Source organism: Ochotona curzoniae, unplaced genomic scaffold, assembly GCF_017591425.1.
Source record: "Ochotona curzoniae isolate NIBS_2020 unplaced genomic scaffold, NIBS_Ocur_1.0 scaffold_3835, whole genome shotgun sequence".
NCBI classification, from domain to species: domain Eukaryota; kingdom Metazoa; phylum Chordata; class Mammalia; order Lagomorpha; family Ochotonidae; genus Ochotona; species Ochotona curzoniae.
Genome location: NW_024467114.1, coordinates 11,270,212 through 11,289,848, shown reverse-complemented (window position 1 = coordinate 11,289,848; position 19,637 = coordinate 11,270,212). Strand labels below are relative to the sequence as shown.

Sequence of the window (19,637 nt, the reverse complement as noted above, 5' to 3'; positions counted from 1 at the left end):
TACAGCCTGATGAATCTTTTTCTATTTTAATGGGAAACTCATTTTCATTGATTTACAGCTTCAAAAAGTGAATCTTTCAGAAATTAAAGTACATTAATTCAGTTATTCTGTATGGCAACAAAAATGTAGAAAAGTTAACATTTGCATAAGTGAAGACCTTGATGATTTCAGATTATAGTGTGCTGGAGGTTAAGGGATAAGAGCCCATAGAATGTACAAAAACAAATCCCGTCTAACCACTTAATGGCATGTGCAAGTAATTTGCCAATTAAATAGTTCTAGTGTCTAAAAGATCTTCAAAGTAAAGAGAGGAGGTTCTTAATCTTTCTTAATTTCATACTTTAAGAAACATAATAGAAAATTACTTACTTTTTGATCATTTTTCATTCAAGAGTCTAGTATATGTGCTCCGGGAGGGATGGGTTTCAAATCTTGGAGGAAAATTACTGCCTTTGGGGAAGTGTATCAGCCATGATGGTTCCAAAGCACACTGAGCCTGCTTCTCTTTCTGTCATTAGTAAATATTGGGTACACTGATGATCATTCTCATCCACAGCTTGAGGTTTGGAAGTGTCATCCTTTCTGCCAGTACCTAGTGGTGTAGCACATTGTAGTAGGTGCTCTTGGCGCCTTATTCCCAATGTAAAGATTTGGAGAGTCGGGCAAGAGTTTTACCCAGAGTTATGCTGAAGTGAGAGCCTAAGCTCTGACAGTGCCAGGGTTTTGTTTTTGTTTTTGTTTTTGTTTATATAAAGGACAAGTTTATTGAAAGGTAGGTTATCCATTGGCTCATCTTAGAATAGTCACAGTTTGTGCAACCCTTGCTACCTCTGAACAGTCCGTCACATACACTGTATGCCTTAGCAGTCACACCCTGCCCGCGTCCCTGTTTGCTTTAGTCCCTCTAGACCAAGGAACACATCGATCTGTGTGGATTGATGTGATCCGGACCTTTCATATGAATGCCGCCATGTTGTGTAAGACCTCTTTCTTTTAGCATAATATCCTCAAGGTGCACACAGGCTATAAGGACCGTGTGTTTTTTGTTGTTATATTTTTATTTTGAATTTTTGGATTTTGTGATACAATTTTGTATTAGACTGGGATTCCTCCCAAACCCCCCCCCCCCGCAAACAGATGTTCCCCATGTTGCTACAATAGTATAGTCCTTCATAAGAAGTCACAATTCCATCAGTCTCCCATGTAAGCGTGCCCCTGTGCCCCGACATTGCAGGCACAGACAGTGTCAGTCCAGCATCCCATTAGGATCATATATTTTGATCTCTTTCCTTGTTATAAATGCTACTCCAGTTGTAGGAATTTGTTAACCTTTTATTTATCTGTCATCTAATGATTACTTACTACAGGCTATTTCTACCTTTTGGTTATTGCTAATATTACTCCAGATGGTGATGTTCCTGTTTGTGTTTTTCTTTTCTCATAATTATGTGTGTTTGAGAATAGCCCTGCAAGGTCCCATGTTAACTGGTGAACTTTCTGAGAATCTGCTGGACTTTTTTTTTTTTTCAAGATTTATTTATTTTTATTGGATAGTCAGATATACAAAGAGGAGGAGGACCGAGAGGAAGATCTTCCTTCCACTGATTCACTCCCCAAGTGGCCACACTGGCTGGAGCAGAGCCAGTCTGAAGCCAGGAGCCAGGAGCCTCTTCTGGGCCTCCCACATGGATGCAGGGTCCCAAGGCTTTGGGCTGTCCTTTGCTGTTTTCCAAGGCCACAGGCAGGAAGCTGGATAGGAATTGGAGCAACCAGGACCTGAATCAGTGCCCATATAGGATGCTGGCTAATGCAAGGTGAGGACTTTAGCCACTAGGCTACCATGCCGGATCCATGCTGGGATGACTTCCAAAGAGTCTGTAGCATTTCAGACTCCTACCAGCAGTACGTTAGAATTCTACTGTCCTCACCTGTCACCAACACTCATCATAACCTTGTGCTGCTGTAGGTGTCCCACGGAGACGCCTGGGAGCGCCTGGTGGCTTGGATTTTCTGCTCCCTGGTGGCTAATGAAATTGGACATGGGTCTAACCCTTTTTTGTATCGTTTTGGAACAGTGTATGCCCAGGGTGTTTACTGTATAAGAACTGCATTCATTGTCTTTTTTAAATTGAGTTGTGAGGTTTCCTTGTGTATTTGGAGTTTCTGATGTGATTTGTAAAGATTTACCTTGAGTCCTTGGGCTGTCACTTTTCACTTCCAATACATATGAAAGTTTTTAATTTCAATAAAATGAAATTTGCCCATTTTTCTCCTTTGTTGCATTTGTGTTTGGTGTCATATCTAGAAAATTGCTTCTTAATCTAAGATTGCAAAGATTATGACTATATTGTTGGCTTTATTTCCTGAAAATTATGCCTGTGTTTTCTTGTGAAACTATTTACAGTTCTTACATTTACTTGTTAATTTGCTGTTATTCGCTTGTTTTTACGTGTGATGTGAAGTAAGGGTCCAGCTCCATTTACTTACGTGTGGATATCCAGTTGTCCTAAGCTCCGTTTGTTGAAAACAGTAAGTTGTTTCCTGTTTAGTTATCTTTTCACCTTTGTAGAAATTTAACCCTAAATGTTTGCGTTTATGTTTGGGGTCTCAGGTCCAACTTTCACCGGTGCTCATTCTGACTTGATTGCTAATTTGTATGTCAGCCCCCTGGCATACCACACCTGATGTCTTGCTAACTGTAATTATGGAAGGTTAGAAATCCAAGTTTTTTGTTCTTCAACATTGTTTTGGCTTTTTAGACCCCTGGGTTTTCGTGTGGACATTCGGATCAGCGTGTTAATTCCCGCAGAGTCCCGCCCAGAGTTGCGTCGTGATCGACAGGGACCAGCGGATCACTTTGGGAGAGTTGTCATCTTAAAGTGAATTTTGACAAGTTGTTGCCAATCTTAATAATATTTAACCTTCTAACCTGGGATGCTTTTCTGTTTACTTGGGTCTTAATAATTTCCTTGAAAGAATAACTAACTTCTCTGCAAGGCAGAGTCACAGAGAAGGGAAGATCCAAAGAGAGCTCTTCCAGCAGCTGGTTTACTACCCAGAAGGCCTCATTTTCCGGGCTTGATCCTGGAACTCCAGCCGGGTCTTCCCTGTGGAGGACAAGGACCCAGGCCCTTGGGCTATGCTTTGCTGCTTTCTCAGGCACACAGGAAGCTAGACAGGAAGTGGAGTATCTGGTTCTCAAACCCACACTCACATGGGATGCTGGTATCACAGATGGCAGCTTAACCTGCTTGGCCACATTTTGGCATTATTTTATACTTTTAGCATATTGATTTTGCACATTTTTTGTTGAATTCTCTCCTAAGCATTTTAATCTTTCGTAGGCTATCATAAATAAAATTATTTTCTTCATCTTGTTTTAGGGTAACTTCTTTCAAATATGTAGAAATAAACTTGATTTTCATGTACTGATCTCATGTCTTTCAGCCTTGCTGGACTTACTCACTAGCAGTGATGGTTGGCCAGTGGATGCTTTAGGACAATCCATGATCTGTGACACAGCTTTGAGATGCCCTGGGCAGCAGGTGGGAGACCTGGCTAGAGTGCTGTTCTCCTGACTTCAGCCTGGCCCAGACCTGGCTGTTAGGGCCAGAAGTGAGTCAGTGGCTGGAAGATCCACATACCCCTCTCTGTCTAGCTGTCTTATCCTGTCTATACTCTTGTCTTTCCAAAAAAGAAAAAAATACATGACAAGTGGGCAGGAGGATGCTATTTGTACCTTATGGAAAGAGAAGAGTATTAACCTGAATTGACATTTTAATTAAGGCCTCCCAAGGCGAGAAACGCCAGGAAACCACGATGATGACTGTGTTTATGGATGTTTCTGTGAGTGAATCTGCAGGAAGATGAAGAGCCCAAACATCTCAAAAAGTCAGATGCCCTAGAATGACTTTCTAGAGCAGAGTGAAATATTCAGACTTGTGAGCCTTTAAAATATTTTTGGAGAAAATGTGTTAGTTTTCCAGAGAATGGAGGCTTAATATTTTAGTTTCTGTTAAAGAATTTATTAGGTGTGAAAATGAATAGAAATATTGGTGGATATCCTCTACCAACAGCCTTCTTTCCATCTCTTACGTATCTTTGGTTTGTCCAGTGCAGATGGCTTGGCAGTCTGAGCAGATGTGAGCGCATGGTCCTTCCGCTAGTGGAAGTTGTGGCACCTGCTTCGCAGCTCTGGCCCTTTGCTCTCTTGTCCTCCTCTTTGCAAAATCTCACAGAAGCTCTTCTTCTCACTGCAAACATTTCCTCACATCCGCAAGCCCCGGAGGTTTACAGTAATGATCCTTGCTGCCGACAGGTGCTGTTAGTGTGTACAGTTGCCTGGTGCAGGGTCTGCCATGTACTATAGGGGCACATGTGGCTTTGTCCAAAGCCCGGCGACCAAACCCCTGATTTTCTTTCTTCATGCTGTAGCTGTTCATGGAGAAGCTCATTCCCAGCCCAACTTGCTACCTCTTCAGCAACTTTGAAGGCTCCTCCCTTGAACAGGAATTGCCTCTCGCTGTGAGCTGCTGTCTCCGGGCCGGGATTGTGTGCTGGAAGTATGGCTCCTGAGACTCAGAGAAGAGCAAATCTCCCACTGTCCTCCTTTTCCCAAAGGGTTGGTGCATAGCTCTTCAGTCCTGCTCTTTGGGAATGGATAGCTGCCTAGCCAAGGAATGGCGCTGCCAGCATAGCATGTCAGTTAGAACAGCCGAGAAGCCCATAGCGAGAGCCACATTCTGAGGGTTGCAGTGCCCAACACCAGGACCACTGTCTCATGAACCTTGATGTATCATCCCCTGGATCGTGCATTCCAGTGGTCACCGTGACCTTGTGGGTCTGCACATGACCTCTCTCATGACTTCTGTAGACCCATTCCTGCTGCACTCCTCTCTTCTTCTCACATTTTTTTTTTGCTTGTTTCAAAACAATTAAATATCTATGAATGAGTGATTGTAACCTTTGTGTAATTTGTTACCGTGGGTTGTTTTTTGTTTGTTTTTTAAGTGAGAACTGGACTCTTGCATTAGGAAAAACTGGGGTGCTACTTGAAATGCTGTTTTTAGCTCCTCCACAGACCTAAACCAGCCCAAGAGTGGGCTGGGGGCTTAGTAAGCAAGACTGCTGACTTGTGTGCACTTGGTCAAAGTTCAGGAATAATTGGCACAGGATGGGCATCTCAGGGTGGGCGACCTGAGCACCTGAAGGCTTGCTGCTACTGCTGAGTCTGCAGCGATGTATACACTGCCCTGCTTTGGACTCATTTAGACCCCAGTGTCTCCCCATCTGCCATTGCCCCACCGCTGGCACAGTACCAGCCACAGCAGGAGAATCCTACAAACGTTGGACCTGTGCTGTCAGGGGCTGACATCCTGTTTGGAAGTGAAAGAGACACAATGTAGGTACACGTTTATTGTACGCCTGTATCTGCATTCTCCACGGAGATGTCATTGTTGTATCTTTTTCAGTTAGTATATGTCTGTAGGATTGTCTGATTTGGGAGTTGAGAGCTCTCTTTAGGGTAACAGGTCCAGACTGTGGAGTGACCAGACTGAACCACTCCGGGCTGGCATGGACATCACTGAGACAAGCTCCAGAAATAGTGTGGGAAAAGCCCCAAGCATATGGAACTCGGGGGTCACAGCTTGTGATTCTACTGTGACGTCTGGTGATCAGCCAGTGGTAGTTACTTTCATTACAGGGACAGTAAGATTGTTGGTTAGCTCAAGCCCTTTTTAGGCAGAGTCACTGACTGATTTTTGAGTAAACACATATTTACAGCCATGTAGGTATCAATTGTACAGTGAGTTTCACGTACCAACTTCTATGCTATGTTGTCTGTGACCCTTTGAATTAAAACTTTGCTTTCACTAGGATGCTTGGAAAAAAGGAATCTTGCCATCGAGTATAAACCAGAAAGCGACCTGTGCTTACATAGTATGCTTCTAAAACATTCTAACAGTGAAAAATTTCATTTATGGTGCAAAAACCTGGTTGTTGTTTTAATTTTGGTGACATCTTTATCATTTAGGCATCACTTCTTAGTACTTAACTACTCGTCTAGATCGGATGATGGAAGCTCTGGGGGCGTTCTGTTAGCCCTGACTGCATGCAGTAGTAAGCGTTCAGGATTCAACAACCCTCAGTTTTGTGTTTGTCATTGAAGAAAACCCCTCTTGACCGTGACTTTCAGGTGCCTAACACTGGAGTCATTATAGTACCCCCTGACTGCTGGCGAGTTCCCGAGCAGTTCTAGCTGGGATGCTCCCTAGCATTCTAACTCAAGTCACAGGAGCCGCATGCATCAAGCAGAATCTCGATGCTTCATGCCTGTTGACCTGCTGGCAGACCCTTTGTGAGTCTCTGTTCTCCTACCCACCCCCTCTGAAATCCCAATTCCCGTTTGACTTTATTCCCCCAGGTCTTGCTGCTTTTTCCCCTGGAAACAGAGAAGACAAAATAGACTCAGAGAAATTGAGGGTTGCACTTTAAAACTTCCATTTTATTGTCCTTCTCAGGGCCAGCCTGAGGTGTTCTGCCACCTGTCATAAAATTTATGCCCAGCATAATTCTGGTTTTTATTGCCTCCTCTGGGCAAACACACACCCAGCCTTGAGCTACTGCTGATGGTGGCACTCAGCTTCTTCATGGCAAGACATAAAGGTCTCTGGAAACTTTAAAAGCATGGAATAAAAACCTTGTGGGTTTAATGGGGGTGGGAGTGGGGAATTTTGGGGGGAAAGCAGCAGAAACAAGTGCCAGAAGCTTTGGCAACCTTTCCTGAGCTAAAGAACTTTCTCCTTTTTTCTTTATTTTCAAGTGCTGATAGAAGCAAAAGAAAAGATATGCTAGGCCTGTGTTGTGGCATAGCCAGTTAAGCCATCGTGTGCGAGCATGACATCCCGTGTGGGTGCCCTTTAGCGTCTCCTCTGCTCCGCTTCCCATCCAGCTCCCTGCTAATGCAGGTGGGAAAGCAGCAGAGGCTGGCACGGCTGCTTGGAGCCCTGCACCCCTACAGGACACCTGGCTGGCATTCCCAAGTCTTGGTTTTGCTCTGGCCTAGACCCAGCTGTTACTGCCACTTGGGGAGTGAAGCAACGGGTAGAAGATCACTCTTCCTTGCTCTACTTCCCGAATAAATGAATCTTCACAAAGAATGTCAAAAATAGAAAAACTATCAAGATAGCACAGTTTGCTCATTAAAAAATGCTGGATATGTGCAGTGGTGTGAAAGCCAGGATAAAATTGATTCGTAGAAATTTGTGTTTCTGCCACCCTCCAAACACATGGGAGGGTGGGGATCAGATCCCAACTCAGAGCTCTAGGAAAGTGTGTTCATCCTGTTTTTGCCTCATCAGCCTTCCTGTTGTCTCATACTGGAGGATGAGAGGGAGTGATGTGCAGTTCCCAGGACTTTGGCAGGTGTGTCTTGAGATGGGATGTCTGCTCAGTCAGAGCCTGTGCGGCCAGGACGAGCAGGAACCGGTCTGCAGACTCACCTTCTGGGTGCCCTTGGCCCTGGGTGCAGATGGTAAACTGCTGGGCTTCACAGAGCTTAATTAGAGCCTGGGGTTGTTTAAAATGTGCCTCTGGTCTTTTATCTGATTTCTAAGTCTTCCCAAAGCTTTTTAATAAAATAGTAAAAGCCACATGGAAGAATGTCGTGTGACATGTGTGTCTGGATGAGTGTCCTGCTGTTAAAGAGCAAATGTAGCTGCCTGTTCCTGGAAAACAAAGCAAGTGAGATGGTAAGAAGAACCGTAGCTCACCACGTTGATTCCCAGCTGCCAAGAGAGAGAGAAAGAGAGAGAGAAAGAGAGAGGGAGGGAGAGAGAGAGTGTAGCAGGGGGTGGGGGCACATTTATGCAAGTCCTTGATTCTTTCTTCCTCTTACTTTTTTTACTTGGTGGGATGCTTTTGGTCTTGACAGATGTCCTGAAGATTCTTTTATTCTGCCATGATTTTATAATCTGGATGTGTTTAAAATTGAGTTACTTGCTCAATGGAAGAAACAGCAATATGCATTTGATAGATTTTAGAGAAATGACTGGCTATGTTTTAATCAACCTTTCTTTTCTCTCTTTAGAGGACATAAAACAAGTTTTTGGACAGACCACAATTCATCAACGTATTCCATTTAACTGGGATTCAGAATTTGTACAGCTGCATTTTGGAAAAGAAAGGAAAAGACACCTGAATTATGCGGAATTCACTCAATTTTTACTGGTGGGTCTACCTCTTAAAAAGCCACAAAGATTCATTAGGTAAAGCCTGGGGTCAGTTGTGTTTGCAAAGACGGTATCACCGACTTGAACTTGGAAGTACCTCAGGTGCTCTAACCCTGGGAAGGCTGTTCCATTTCGATATTGATTATGTTGAAACCATGGAATTAACGGGTTCATCACAGATCGTGTAGAGCCCCTTTATGTTCAAAAGGAGACCACTTTGAGGCCTCAAGGTCATTTAGATCAGGGTAGTGGTGGGCAGGGTGGAGGGTTTGACCTTGAACTTGATGATTGTTGACCTGGCTTCTTGGCTGTCTATGGATATTCCATTCCCTCCAGGAACAGGCACTCGTCATCCCATTGTGGTAGCAGTAGACTGCTGTCATCTGAGGCCTTTTGTAGACAGGCCGGGGTTCTCAGACACTGGTACAGCTGCAGACAGGGGAAAGCTGGCAGGACTTGTCGCCTAGGCCTGTGTTTAGAGATTGGAAACAAGAAGGAGTGGGGGACACAGCCAGGGCTGGTGGGTGACGCTTCTGCCCGCGCCCTGAGGTTGAGTTGCAGGGCCCAGGGTTCCCTGCTCTGTCTCTTTATCTATTCGCCACCCACTCTCTCCACCAGAGTGATCTTATCACGCATGCGTTGAGGACACCCGCAGGCACTTTAAAAGAAAGTGCCTGCAGTTTAGCTTTCCTCCTAGAGAATGTTCTAATTCTGATTTTGACATGTCACGGGCTTGTCAACATCATAATCATTTGGTCTCTGTGATAAGCCACTTGCTTTGGGAGTTTTGCGAATTTGTTTTGTTTTTCTAAAGGTTATAGTTTCTTAATTTTGTTTTATCCAATCTGATAATTTATAAGTCTTATTTAAAGGGGAAGGGCTTTGTTTAACCACTTTAAATTGTGGATCTGGAGGAGGAAATCGGAATTCACCTTGAGGTCTTTGGTCCTTGAAATGCCCTGAGTGGGTCCATGGGTGTCCTGAGGTCTTCTGTGTACTCAGATCATGCCAGGGTCTTCTAAGGGCTTCAGGCATAGTCCTACTACGGTGGAGGACAGCTGGGCACATCCTGATGCCCTGCACCTGGGCTCACTCAGGAAGCATTTGCTGGCACCTTTCCATCGGCGAGAGCGCGAATGCTAGTCAGTTCACTTCAACAGGTGCTTCTTGTTTTGACTTTAGTGATATTGTTGTGATTGATATATATAATTAGTCATGCATTTTAAATTTGCTTTTATTTTCTTGACCTTTGGGAAATTCAGAGTGAGATTTCTTTAACCTGCCTTTGTATTTAAAAAAAAAAAATGGTCCTGAGAATTCTTGATTTCACTGGTGTATAAACATAAGTCTGCTCAGGTGGCTCCGGTGGAGAGCCAAATGCATGCTTGGGTTTGTGCTGCTGTTTACACAGGACATGGGCACGCTGTAGGAGGCAGGATTCATTTTGATGAGGAATAATTACAATAATGCTATTGAGACAAATGCCTCAAATTGACTTCATGGAACACAGCCTAATTAACTTTTCGTCTTAATGGGATGTTAGCAATAGTAAGGCTGATCACATTTCCCCCTTGGAGCAAGTATCCATTACGCTGAATGTAGTTGGTCATGAGCCACTTGCAGCAGCTTCGCCTGGCCTTCCTGGAGACACCAGGAAAGCAGATCCAAGAAGGAGGTGGCTCACGGGTGACTGATGGGCTTCCAGCTGGGATGTATAGGGCTCTCACGTTAGTCTGACGCGGTTCTACGAAGGAGAATGGGAATATCCTTTGGTGGCCTGCAGCAGAGGATCTCAGGGCCAGAATGGAAGCATTCAGTGTCGCCCACAGTCCTGGCAGCTGGAGATCTTGGTGGGAGCCTGTGGCAGAGTAAATGTGAAGGAATCTGTGGTGTGTGTGTGTTGGGAGCACCAGACTTCCCATGGAGACTGATATATGCAGGTGCTGGACCGTTGGGTCATCTCCCATCACTTCCAGTGTCTTAGTTCCTTCTGTTGGTCCTTTTCTGAATGCCAGTAGAGCGTGAAATTTCATCTTCAGATCCCGTTTTCTGGGGCTCTCTTCTGGATGAAGGAGGTAGCTTCCTAAACGTAGGAGTGGCTTCAACCTGCTGTGTGAGTGGCTCTTGACTTTTCTCAGGTGTGCACCTGCCTCTCGGTTCTGAACACATGTGCTTGGCAGCTTGAGATATGGAGGCTCTGCCATGTGCATGTGTGTGTGGCCACCTGCTGCCTCTTGAGACAGCAGGGCAACCATCGGGTCAGCTGAGCTTGAGCACAAGGTAGAAACCATACTGCCAGCACCTCTGAGCATCCCTGCAGAGGAGCTTAAGTTGGTTCCAGTCAGTTGGGCGTTACCCAGGGCACATGTGTTCCTGTGTGTGGTTGCCTGCCATTCTTCACAAGTCATGGGTTTTTTTCCCCCTTCATGTATGAGCTGTTATAGGACGCCATCTGGCTCCGAGGCTCATGCTTGGCTCATGTGCACATCTGCTGGGTCCGTCCTAGATCCTCGCCTACTGAGGTGCAGCCATTGTGGCCATGCTTTGGTAGGTTATAAAATTCATACAGTCGTAATTAGTTGATCGAGATGGGCTTGCCTTATTTGTGCTTTGCATTGAGGTAATAGTGAGGATGAGATTAAGGTGGATTTTGCTATAATGAAGAGTTTTTGAACTGGAATCAGGGCTCCGAGCATGGAGACAATCCCGGCCTGGTGCCCACCAGAAGCCAAGAGGTTGCTGGAAGTTTTAATCCCCAGACCCCAAGTTCACCCCTTTTTCCCATTGGATTTTAACATTCCTGATCCTTATGAGCTGCTCAGCCATATTCTCAAGTTGTTAGTCAAGGTTAAAAGAACCTCTTGCATGATCGAGGCGTCCCTACTAGTGTGTGTTGAGTGGTGAAAGTGCAGGCCCAGGAATTTGGAGTGACGCTGTTACCGCAGCTGCATCCTCTGCCTCACGTCCCCAGCCCCAGCCTCCAGCAGGGCCCCGTGGCTTGCAGGTCACCCCCATCACCCTTCAGGCTGGTTTTACCTTTCTGGCTTTCTGCTCTCTGAGAAGGTGGATGGCCCAGGGAATACAATGCTGCTTTTGGTTGAAAGGTTTAAAGGTTGTTAAAACTCAAAGTTATAAATTAGGGAAAAGAGTAAATAACGGAAGATCCCTTCCACTATTGTGGAGAGTAATCGTAGCTTCCGATGGCCTTAGCAGTGGGTCTGGCAATTCCAAGGCAACTGTGTTCATTCACTTTCAATTGAATACACACTGTGGTCATTTTTCACTCCAGGGTGTTTTAACAGTTGGCTTCTTCCTCCTGAATGCGAGACCCTCATATGAAGAACCCCTTTTTGTTCGATGGATCATGATTTGCTCATTTGGTTGGTTTTGTGGAATACCTGTCACTGATGACAATGTCTGTAGCAAGGGTGCCACCGTATCTAAGGTGTCCCTCCCAGCCGTGGAAGGGGGCTTGGCATAACCCAGACTGGATGTGCTTCCCTGCCGAGGGCAGTGGCCTGCCCTCCCCGTTGGGAGAAGCTGAGGCTCAGCACTGAGGAACAGGCACCGAGTTTCAGTGAGGAGGCTTAGCTTGGTTTGGTGCTTGTGCGGAAGGCATGCCGGGGCCAGGCCTGGCATGAGGGGTGGCCTGAGAGCAGCAGCTTGTGTAGGCTCTGCGGAGCGAGGCAGAGGCCAGCTCTGTGGTTCTGAGAACTGGCTTTGGGCACGGGCCAGGTGACCAGAGAGGATGGCAAGGGATGGGAGAGATGCATCTGAGGGAACTTGGAAAGCCCCAGGGGAGCTGGCTGGCTAATTGGTTTAGTCTTGGAAGGAAGTTTACCTTGAAGAATTAGAAATGCCAGCTTTGCAGGTAAAGTGAGAAAAAAAAAGACAAAAAGTAAGCTTTGGACATAGAAGAGGGCCCAGGTTTGAACACAGGTTGAGAAGTGAATGGTGAGTTTGGTGGTGTGTGATTCTTCACAGATACCCATTTGGATATATTCTCTGAGCAGATAGAAATTCTGGGTCCGCTGATGGCAGATTCAGATGTGGGAGTTGTTTCTGGAGGGCTCAACGTGGAGCACTCTGCCTGGGCTGGGAGCTGGTAGACATTTCCACAAAGGGACAAGTCGCAGGAAGCTGAGCAAGGGTTGGAGCCTCAGAATGAGTTTCAGTAAGGACAGGACAGGTCAAAACCAGCAAGGTGTAACTGAGAAGACACTCAAATAGAATAAGAACTCTGTTACTAGGTAATTAAAATTTTTCTAATTTATACATTCTTGAATGTAAAGTGACTGCTAGGTACCTGCACATGTCCAGCTCTGCGGATTATTACCATCCGTCAATCCCACCGTTCCTCCATTCTCCTTGTTGTTTGGTTTGTACTAATTCATGAGGACAGCGCGTCTTTACACAGGTATACATCACTGCCTCACCAAGTCAATTTACCTAAACTGAAGTCCTTGAGAGCCACATCAGCAGTGCAGAAATGAGCTGTCACTCCTTAGGTTGTATGTCGTGAGACAGAAAACAAATGCATTCTTCAGAATGGTACCTGATGAGTTCTGATGGGAATCATTTTTGAAAAACCCCCTTTTTGTTCAAAAGGCAGAGAGATCGCTCAGTCTGCCATCTGATGGTTGAGTTTGCAGGTGTCCTTAGCAGCCAGCACTGGGCCCAGCTGAATCAGGAGCATGGAAGTCAGTCCGTGTCTCCCACGTGGGTAGCTGGGACCTGAGTACTGGGGGTATCGCTTGTTGCTTCACAGAGCATGCATCTTAGCAGGAAGCTGAGTCAGAGGTGGAGTTGTCTGGATTGGAACCAGCCCTGTGATACGGGGCGGCCCAGGCTACATCTTTACCACACAGGATGTGTTGTATCTTACCTTCTGAGGGTGGCCGCAGAGCCCTAGGGTTGTTTCTGCTGCTTTTAGATCAAATGAATCAAAACAAAGGGACTGCCACACTTTCTCCTGACAGCCTCCTGTCCAGCCCCATCCAGCCCTGTCCAGCCCCTTGCTGAGGAGTGGTAGTACACTACATGACCTTATCTGGGCATTCCTTTCATTATTGCCTTGGGAGGAAAGGCCAGCTGCCTCTTAGGAGGTGATGGGGCGGCACAGGACAGCCTCCCATAGGTGAGAGCCCATCCCCAGTGGTGAAAGTGCCAGGGCCAAGAAAGGAGCAGTGTTTTCAGAGAACAGCTGCTCAGTCCGTTGTCACAGCACGTGTTTGTCCCGGGACGCCATGGCCACTCCCCTTGTCGTCACTAAGGGATCAATGTTCCCGTGTGTGTTTCTTCCTTTGCTCATGTGTATCACTTAGGCTGACTTGGGCTGCATCTTTGAACCTGCTGTTCTTTCCGGTTGCCATAGTCCATGCATTCTTGGCTACAGGCACGGCATGGAAGTAGTCTGGCTTCTTTAGGTAGGAGATAGGAGACTGTACCACCTCAAGCCTCATTTCCTTGGCCAAGGGAAGTTCTGTCTCAGAAAGAAACAGTCGCTCATAAATAAACAGTTGGGTTTGTTAAGGCAAGGTTGTGATCCATGTTCCTTCAGCCCCCACTTGGAAATAAGTGGTTGTTTGTAGTAACTGAGAGACGTGAAGCGTTCTGCTTTCTTTGCTTTTAGGAAATCCAGCTGGAGCATGCCAAGCAGGCCTTCGTGCAGCGGGACAGTGCCAAGACTGGAAGAGTCACCGCCATCGACTTCCGGGACATCATGGTCACCATCCGCCCCCACGTCTTGACGCCTTTTGTAGAAGAATGTCTCGTCGCTGTAAGTTGTCACTTGCCCTGGTGGCATAGTTGTTCTACCTGGTTTAAGCTTAATAAATAAGGGATTGTAAGAAAAAGATTCTATAGTATACAGTTTCTTTTCCTATTAAGACACCAACATTTTATTGATGTGATCACATTGCTAGGTTTGCTAAGAGCTTGTGTTAACTTGTTTCACTGGATACGTTGATTTATTATCTGGATACGATGGCATGGCCAGCCATGGGTCTCGTAAGACCCTCCAGATCATCTGTTCTGGCCCTGCTAAGGCAACTGCAAAACTCAATAAATCCACAGTAGGCTAGTTTTTAGGTTAATCATTCTGTGTGATCCATGGTAATGTAAATATCTACATGGCCCATGGCAGAAGCCAGGTGCCCTACACTGACTCCTTGCCGCCCTCGAGGGTGGGGTCGGGGACCTCCATGAGTTCACCAGCTGTGCTTGCCCAGGTCCCAGTGTGTGCATGTAACTTGGTGTGTCCTCCGGTGCACTTTCTGTCCTCTCCATGTTTCTGAAAACACCCAGTGCAGCGTCCATGTTATATCAATAATTGCCACGCCAGCCGCTTCAGGCAGGCAGTGACAAGAGGATGAGGAGGAATGCCCACCTGTGTCTAGTGCAGATGTGAATATTTTCCTTCTGTGGTTGGCTGAATCCAGATGAGGCAGCTAATTGTATTACCTGGCTAAAGAAAGAAGGAAAATCTTGTTTGTGATGCGTTATCCATTTGCTGTGTGTTTTGAGATATATCCAGTGGTAGTCTTTATATATATATATATTCTGTGTTTAGTCTCTAAGGAAAAAAAAATAACATGTATTGCTTGTTCAGTCAGGTTGGCAGAACAGAAATTCGAAAGCATAGACACACTCATTCATGAGCCCCTCACGATATGCGTACGCATGCACATGGTGCAGCTTGCAGTGGCCCAGGGACAGCCAGAGCCCACTGTGGTCATGGGATGGGGCCTGTCCCCCTTGAGATGTCCAGCTGCTGCCCCTGCCTCCTGAGCCTCTCAGGGGTCCTGGAGCAGTGCGTGGTAGGGAGCCCCCCAGACTTTGTCATGGAGCCTCAGAACAACAGTGCATCATCACGAAAAATACAGATCTCAGGGGCCCTCCATCCACCCTCCATACGTGGTGAAATCTTGACGTCCAAGTTGTGAAGCTTCTAGAAGATTCTCGAGCTCACTGAGATCCGGTAACCATTGTCCAGAGGTTACTCTACTTTGTGGATCCCAGGGAAAAAGCTTGGCACGCGTTCCCCATCATGTCCCAGGCGGGAAGTTGGGGAGGCTAGCGGCTGTATGTGCCGCTCATGGCCCTGCCTCCTGCCCCCACCCTACCCCCACGTTACCCGCTTTCCACTCCACAAGAAGCTCTCCTGTCAGCTCTTTTAAATGATTACTAAATGAGATTTATGTGGTTGTTAGCTTATAAAGAAGTGCTTTCCTAGTAAAAACATTTTGCCTTGTTAGGGAAGGGCAGAATTTGAAACCACAGCTCTCCTAATAGACATTCTTTCTGTCTGCCTTGCCCCATGTGAAGAAATACGACTTCTTAAGAGTTCTGATTGTGAGCATGCTACCCAGCCTGCACCCTACCTAAGCAGATGACGCCTCATAATTTTATCACAATACACTTGTTTGCGACACGTCCCAAAGTCTGTACCTAAATGATTATTTATGGCTGGTTGAAAGTAACACAGCATGTCTTGCTATTAATGTTAGATTGACCACTTTGCATACTATGTGTTGAAATAATAGAGTTTTGCATGTATAAGCACACGTGTGTATAATACAGTTGGGTGCGTAAAAGCCTTGAAGATTTTGCTCATTAGATGAAATAAACCAACTTATAAAACATTTCCAATTGAAATTTGAACTCTGTAAATTGCTACTGGTGCTGTTACAATCCTACACATGTATTTACTTAGTTTTCTAGGAGTTGTGTATGGAAAGTTGTGCTCACAATTAGTTGCAGTTACTTCCAAAAATCATTTATAGTTTTGTTTTGAATGTGAAAGAAAATCCTTGTATACTTGTAGCCATTACTTCTGATACACGCAGTCTTGATTGTTTCCAATCTTACATTAGACACTTACTGTATGTGCGCTCCTGAATCCATCTGCATATCTTCTTTTATTTTTCATCTTCTTTCATTTTCAACTTAAGGCTGCAGGAGGTACCACATCGCATCAAGTTAGTTTCTCGTATTTTAATGGATTTAATTCGCTCCTTAACAACATGGAACTCATTAGAAAGATCTACAGCACGCTGGCCGGCCACAGAAAAGATGTGGAAGTGACTAAGGGTGAGCGAAAGTCGATCTGGCTCTTGCTTGTGAATATCTTAGGGTTTTATTAAAGGGGGGTTGTGCAGGCCACAGAGAGTTTACATTACAGATTTTTCTATCTCACTGAGACACATTAACCATATGGCCCGTGTGTATTCTCAGTTCTTTGATCAGACAAACAAAAGCTAACAAAACAGTCTTCGCCAAGTTTTAAATAAACTGAAAACAGCCTTTAAATGAAGAAAGCATGTAAAGCTTCTTAAGTGTTTTCAAATCTTGCAAGAACTTGAACTGAATTGGCAATGTCTAAAACCACCTTCAGAAGTACATGGGCATTGCTTAGGCATGTAAAAACCCTACTGCATTTGAGTAGTCTCCAGGATGGTCCCTCCATTACCTAACTGCCATCTGAGTGTACATCCCTGGAGCCTTCAGGTGGCACCAAGCGGGTAGACAGTCCCGGGAGGCGTATGCAGCCTGCCCCTCCCACGTGAGCCAACGACCACAGCGTTTCTTGTCCCATTCGGATTAACTTCAAATCTGCAACTGATAGTGATAGAGTTCTGTGTTGCTCAGTCATTTCCGTGCCTTATGTTAATGCTGAATTTGGTAGCAATTCCTTCTTGAATCTTTTTCCTTCTGTGTTTTCTTCCATACAGAGGAGTTTGTTCTGGCTGCACAGAAATTTGGTCAGGTTACACCCATGGAAGTGGACATCTTGTTTCAGTTAGCAGATTTATATGAGCCAAGGGGGTAAGTTGGCCCTCTTGCTTCCTTTTTTTTTTTTTTTTTTCTAAATTAGTTTTAATAAAAGGAGGTTAGGAGGTGGGAGAAGGAGGAGGGGAGCCATTGGGAGAGGGAGAAGTCAAATGAAGGCTCACACTGAAGTGTAACACGGGAGAAGGGGCAGTTCAGACTGTACGGGTAAAGCGGAGTAAACTGGCACCTGCCCTTTTGATTGTGTGTGTTTGTCCCTGCAGACGCGTGACCTTGGCAGACATCGAACGGATCGCCCCGCTGGAGGAGGGTATGCTCCCTTTCAACCTGGCAGAGGCCCAGAGGCAGGTGAGCCCCAAGGGGCAGGTGTGCCCCCTCCACAGCGCACTGCCCTCTCACAGCTGCCTTCTCAGCTCTCGGAGGTGACATCACCCCCTCCCCACTCAGTCCCGGTACATGGCAACGTCTGTTGCTTTCTGTGGGTGACAGGGTGGCCAGTTCCCTAATAGTGCCACAAAGGCCCACAACCAGTCGAGTTCCTGCACTGGGCACAGGGGTGCTTCAGCCACCCAGCCTCTCCTGCTGCGCCCCGCTCTGCCCAGCGGCTACACAAGATCACTCTGTTTAGTCTGGAGACCTCTAGAAGGATTTTCTCTGTGAAAGTGTTCATCAGTCCTGTGGAAACAATTCTAGGAATGCCATGTTTTATGTGCCGGTTCTCAGAAGCTGAACTGTTGGAGTGGGGGGACTGAGAGGCGTGGGGTGCGCTGTCCCCTCGCGTGGGCGGGCTAGGGGTGCCGCCCCTGGCGCCTCCCGGACACGCAGAAGTCTCGTCGTGCACACTGTGCCCACACTCGCAGACAGAGCGGCGTTTGCACAGAAAGCCCTCTTTTAAGGCAAAGCCATCTCTGAATCCTGCGAGACTTAACAGTCTTTGGCTTGAGGCTCTAGGGCTGTTCGGAGACGCCAGTGTGACCACAATGGGTTGAGGCGGGCTGCGTTTGTAGGACTGGGCAGGCATGGAGCCAGGACCGCCCCCCTACCTCGGCCCCCTCCTGCCCACCCACCCGAAGGCGACAGTGTGGGCGTGTGAACTGCGATGCACACGGCGTGGTGGGTGTGCGCTGGGTCAGAGCCCTCCTGCTCTGCAGACAGCCTGTGCTCCCTGTAATTTTAGCCTCAGTGTCCAAGTTTGTGATGGGTTCCCGAGCATCACGGCAGTGAGAGGGTTGGGGGGCTCGGTTTCGTGAGCCTGACATCAGGGGACCAGGCCCAGAGCAATTGGCAGCATCCCTGCTTGTTGTGCAGCAAGCTTTTCCCTGTGGCGACCACGACGCAGAAGCTCACTGGCCTGGTGGGCAGTGCTGAGGGAGAGCTGAGGCCTGTTGTCTCCCTTCAGAAGCCTCCAGGAGGCTCAGCGGAGTCTCGGATTTCATTTATCCTTCAGAGTATATTCCCTCGTTTTTGTTTTTTGTTGTTTTGGTTTTTGGTTTTTTGGCTTTTTTGTTTTGTTTTGATGTCAGGAGGCTTCTCAGTGATGCATGTTGGTATCTAGGTAAATAAGACAATGTTGCTCTTTGGGATACACCTGTTGAGATGCATGGACCACAGGGTTCCTCCTGTACAGGAGGTAGGGCTGAAAGTAACTTGTGGAATTTGTAGCATCTCAGTAGAGACCCGTTTGTATATAAACCTGCTTTCAGGTGCATGACTTTGGAGATTCCAAGTGATCTCCTTGGGTGAGAGCTGCGTCACCCACGCTGTTGGCAGCTCTAGAGGCTGGAGGCTGGAGGCTGGGACCAGGGCTGGGGTTCATTGCTCACTGATTTTAATTATCGTGGCTTTTGGAAAAACAGATTTCATAGTGTGTTTAACCATTCAACAGGTATTTATTAAGCAGTGACTCTTTGTCACCCTGGTTTGATAACTCTGCATGACCCAGAATTACAGTTGTATTTGTGCAACAGAGAAGGGGTAACGCTCTGAAACCTGCTGATATCAAAGACCCTGGGGACAGTAGGTCAAAAGGAAACACAGAAACAGCCAGCTGACCACAAGTTCCAATTGACAGAAAATGGCCGAGAAGGGAAGGATGAAAACCACCCAGTGTAACCACTGTCTGTCGCCACATTTGGATTATCTCTGAGTAGTGCAGGTGCCAGGGTGTTAGTGTTAATTCTACATGCACATATAAACACACACAAATAACCTCATAGAAGACAAAATCACACTGTAGGCCTTTAAAAAATGTCAGGGAATCTTCCAGAAATTTAAAAAGGTAAAGCAAATCTTGTAGGAAGTACTTGTACACTCAGCCTGCTCCTTTGGGCCCACCTCTCATTTTCTTAACCAGTTAGATTGTCAGGTTATGTTTCATTTTGTCTTAAGGCTGTAACCCTGTTTTTTCACTGGTACTCTATTACTGGACCTTGAGGTTATCTCCAGAATGTTTGGTACATTCCTGTAATTTGATCTCATTTAAGGCCTGGTGCAGTGGCCTCTTGCCTAAATCCTCACCTTACATGCCCAGGATCTCATATGGGTGCCAGTTCATGCCCTGGCTGCTCTGCTTGCCATCCAGCTCCCTGCTTGTGGCCTGGGAAAGCAATGGAGGAT

General features: G+C 46.3%; 1 protein-coding gene across 2 annotated transcripts in view; it reads left to right on the top strand.

The window, feature by feature from the left end:
• SLC25A13 (solute carrier family 25 member 13) overlaps window positions 1-19,637 on the top strand; it is a 137,209-nt gene that overhangs the window by 62,592 nt on the left and 54,980 nt on the right. For both annotated transcript variants that reach the window (XM_040964485.1, XM_040964486.1), the window contains 5 exons: window positions 8,090-8,229; window positions 13,864-14,010; window positions 16,184-16,322; window positions 16,964-17,057; window positions 17,285-17,369. In XM_040964485.1, coding sequence (XP_040820419.1) covers window positions 8,090-8,229; window positions 13,864-14,010; window positions 16,184-16,322; window positions 16,964-17,057; window positions 17,285-17,369 — 605 coding nt within the window. The remainder of the gene's footprint in view (window positions 1-8,089; window positions 8,230-13,863; window positions 14,011-16,183; window positions 16,323-16,963; window positions 17,058-17,284; window positions 17,370-19,637) is intronic.